The sequence below is a fragment of the Penaeus monodon genome, chromosome 28 (genome assembly GCF_015228065.2).
Source record: "Penaeus monodon isolate SGIC_2016 chromosome 28, NSTDA_Pmon_1, whole genome shotgun sequence".
In the NCBI taxonomy this organism is placed as follows: Eukaryota; Metazoa; Arthropoda; class Malacostraca; order Decapoda; family Penaeidae; genus Penaeus; species Penaeus monodon.
Window position 1 is genome coordinate 27,949,200 of NC_051413.1, and position 425 is coordinate 27,949,624.

Here is a 425-nt window from a genome sequence, read left to right on the forward strand (position 1 = left end):
AGAGGGTAATGGGAATTTTATCCAGGGTAATGGCATTTTCATCCAGGGTAATGGGACTTTCATCCAGGCTAATGGGATTCTCATCCAGGGTAATGGGACTTTCATTTGAAGTAATGGGACTTTCATTTGAAGTAATTCATCCAGGCTATTGGGACTTTCATCCAGGGCAATGGCACTTTCATCCAGGGTAATGGCACTTTCATCCAGGGTAATGGCACTTTCATTCAGGGAAATGGCACTTTCATCCAGGGTAATGGCACTTTCATCCAGGGTAATGGGAATTTCATCCAGGGTAATGGCACTTTCATCCAGGGTAATGGCACTTTCATCCAGGGAGAGGAACTTTCATCCAGGGTAATGGCGCTTTCATTCAGGGAAATGGCACTTTCATCCAGGGTAATGGCACTTTCATCCAGGGAAAGGAA

The 425-nt window shown here is 45.2% G+C and overlaps 1 protein-coding gene across 1 annotated transcript in view; it reads left to right on the forward strand.

The window, feature by feature from the left end:
- Positions 1-29: 29 nt before the first annotated feature.
- Positions 30-425, forward strand: part of LOC119591136 (cold and drought-regulated protein CORA-like) — a 6,244-nt gene continuing 5,848 nt past the window's right edge. The window contains exons 1-2 of the mRNA XM_037939847.1: positions 30-47; positions 145-354. Coding sequence (XP_037795775.1) covers positions 30-47; positions 145-354 — 228 coding nt within the window. The remainder of the gene's footprint in view (positions 48-144; positions 355-425) is intronic.